We start from the raw sequence: 3,274 nt of genomic DNA, 5'->3' as shown, positions 1-3,274 counted from the left end.
GATTTAAATTATCATGAATAACATATTTATATGATTGTTGTTAAATATGATTTAAAATAGTGAAATAATATGTTTTTAATGTTTATCTTATTGGTTATATGCTTTGCATGATTATTTTATATGTGATAAGATAGGATAACTAAATAGGATAAATAACAAACCCTTATTTAATATTAAGTCTTCAATATACCTCCCATTGTAATAACACTTATCAAAACTTAGATTGCTATGTATAGGCTATGCCAAAGCATAATGTATAAAGTCATCTAAGTAAGATAAGTTGGATAAAAGTGATATCCATATGTTTGATTTGGTTAGACTTAACTAGGTTATCAAAATAGTTTTGAACCTAGGGTATAAGATAGAATATCAAGACTACATGTGATGTTAATATTCTATGTTCAAGAATTGCATGAGATGTAATTGGTAAAGTGTTACCTACCTAAATAAACCACACTTAAAGTGATAAGCCAAAGCTTACTTGAAGTAGGGTGAAATATGGATCTTGTCCCACTATTATTTTTCAATTGTTGAAATTAACATTAAGGGTTTTTATATGAATTATGGATATATGTTGTGGGAATTTTATTGTGCCTTTTATTAAATGCTACTTGTATATTTATTGTTGTAGAGATGGCTACAAACACTACACCTACTTCATCAGTGCGATCAATCCTTGAGAAGGATAAGCTCAATGGCACTAACTTTCTGGACTGGTGCAGAAAACTAAGAATTGTTCTTAGGCAAGAAAGAAAGGAATATATCCTTGATCAACCCCTCCCTGAGGAACCAGCTCCTGCTGCTACTAGAGCTCAAAGGGATGCTTATACGAAGCATCTCAATGACTCTACTGATGTCACTTGCATTATGCTTGGATGCATGGAGAATGAACTCCAAAAGCAAATGATGGAATTGGATGCGAACACCATGATTACTGATCTCATGGAAATGTTCCAAGAGAGAGCAAGAATTGAAAGGTTCAATACCATCAAGGATTTGCTTTCTTGCAAGTTGACTACTAGCGGCTCAGTTAGTCCTCATGTTTTGAAGATGAAGGGTCATCTTGAACATTTGGACAGGCTCGGTCTCCCAATTGCCCAAGAGTTGGCTACAGACATTATTCTCCAATCTTTGCCTGAGGCTTATGATGGTTTCATCATGAACTTCAATATGCATAATATGGAGAAGACCACCACAGAGTTGCATGGGATGCTTCAAACTGCTGAAAAGAACATCAAGAATGAGATTAAGGATGTTCTTATGGTCAACAAGGGAAAGGGTATGAAAAGGTCTGGTAAGGGCAAGGGAAAGGCTTTCAAGAAGTCTAAGCCCAAGTCCAAGCCCAAGACCAAGGATGAACCCAAAGCAAAACCGCCAAAGGAAGGAACTTGCTTTTTCTGCAAGGAACCTGGACATTGGAAAAGGAATTGCAAGAAATATCTGGATGATCTGAAGAAGAACAAGGGTAGTGAGACTACCACTTCAGGTATTCATGTTATAGAAATTAATCTTTCTACTTCTGATTCATGGGTATTAGATACTGGATCTGGATCTCACATTTGTACTAATGTGCAGGGTCTCAAAAGGAGTAGAAGTCTGACAAAAGGCGAAGTGGACCTACGAGTTGGCAATGGAGCAAGAGTTGCTGCTTTAGCTGTAAGGACTTATGAGTTATCTTTGCCTAGTGGACTTATTTTATCTTTGAACAATTGTTATTATGTACCTACCATGTGTAGGAATATTATTTCTGTTTCTTGTTTGGACAAGGATGGTTTTGAATTTATTATTAGGAATAATAAATGCAGTATTTCGCATAATAACATTCTTTATGGATATGCTCCACGCAGTAGTGGTCTTTATATTTTAAATGTTGACGACACTAATGAAAAATCAGTCTATAACATCAATGCTAAGAAGTTTAAGTCAAATGATTTAAACTCTACTTATCTCTGGCATTGTCGTTTAGGCCATATAAATGAGAAACGCATATCAAAACTTCAAAGAGATGGACTTTTGAATTCATTTGATTATGAATCATTTGAAACATGTGAATCTTGTCTAATGGGCAAAATGACAAAAACACCTTTTATTGGACAAGGTGAAAGAGCTAAAAACTTATTGGGCCTTATACATACAGATATATGTGGTCCATTAAGTACAAATGCTAGAGGTGGATTTCAGTACTTCATTACTTTTACTGATGATCTCGGTAGATATGGTTATGTTTATCTGATGAAACATAAATCTGAATCTTTTGAAAAGTTCAAAATATTTAAGAATGAAGTACAAAATCAACTTGGTAAAAATATTAAAACACTAAGATCTGATCGAGGTGGTGAATATTTAAGCCAAGAATTTGTAGATCATCTAAGAGATTGTGGGATCGTTTCTCAATTGACTCCACCTGGAACACCACAATGGAATGGTGTGTCTGAACGGAGAAATCGAACTCTATTGGATATGGTTCGATCAATGATGAGTCAAACTGATCTTCCAATCTCATTTTGGGGTTATGCTTTAGAAACCGCTGCATTCATTTTGAATAGAGTTCCATCAAAGGCAGTTGAAAAGACACCATATGAGATATGGACTGGAAAAACTCCTAGTTTGTCTTTTCTTAAGATTTGGGGATGTCAAGCTTATGTGAAGCGACTAATTTCAGATAAATTAGCACCCAAATCTGACAAATGCCTTTTTGTAGGATATCCTAAAGAAACTAAAGGATATTACTTCTACAATGCTTATGAGAACAAAGTGTTTGTTGCTCGAAATGGTATCTTTTTGGAAAAAGAATTTATTTCCAAAGGAACCAGTGGGAGTACAGTACAACTTGAAGAAATTCAAGAACCACAAAATAGCATTGTACCAAGTATGGAACCTCAAAAGAATCAACAAGCAATTGCTGAACCAGTACAAGTACCACAAGGCCAAAGGAGGTCTGATAGGACACGTCATAATCCTATGAGATATGGATTTCTCATTACTGAGAACAATGATGTGATGATTGTGGATCAAGAAGAACCCACATCCTATCAAGAGGCCATAAATAGTCCCGACTCTGAAAAATGGCTCGAAGCCATGAGATCTGAAATGCAATCCATGTATGATAATCAAGTTTGGACCTTGATTGACCCAACGGATGGTGTAAAAACCATTGGGTGCAAATGGGTCTTCAAAATGAAGACTGACATGGATGGCAATGTGCATACCTATAAAGCAAGACTAGTTGCGAAAGGTTTCAGACAAATACATGGTATAGACTATGATGAAACCT

At 35.5% G+C, this 3,274-nt stretch overlaps 1 protein-coding gene across 1 annotated transcript; it reads left to right on the top strand.

Annotated features, from left to right (window-relative positions):
* Nucleotides 1–1,061: 1,061 nt before the first annotated feature.
* Nucleotides 1,062–1,656, top strand: LOC130015481 (uncharacterized). Its single transcript, XM_056105732.1, has 2 exons — nucleotides 1,062–1,486; nucleotides 1,576–1,656. Exons 1-2 carry the CDS (start codon nucleotides 1,159–1,161, stop codon nucleotides 1,590–1,592), a joined length of 345 nt encoding a protein of 114 aa, XP_055961707.1. The 5' UTR covers nucleotides 1,062–1,158; the 3' UTR covers nucleotides 1,593–1,656.
* Nucleotides 1,657–3,274: the final 1,618 nt, after the last annotated feature.

This window comes from Mercurialis annua, linkage group LG5 (genome assembly GCF_937616625.2).
Source record: "Mercurialis annua linkage group LG5, ddMerAnnu1.2, whole genome shotgun sequence".
Classification (NCBI taxonomy): Eukaryota; Viridiplantae; Streptophyta; class Magnoliopsida; order Malpighiales; family Euphorbiaceae; genus Mercurialis; species Mercurialis annua.
This window is presented reverse-complemented; position numbering and strand designations above follow the sequence as displayed.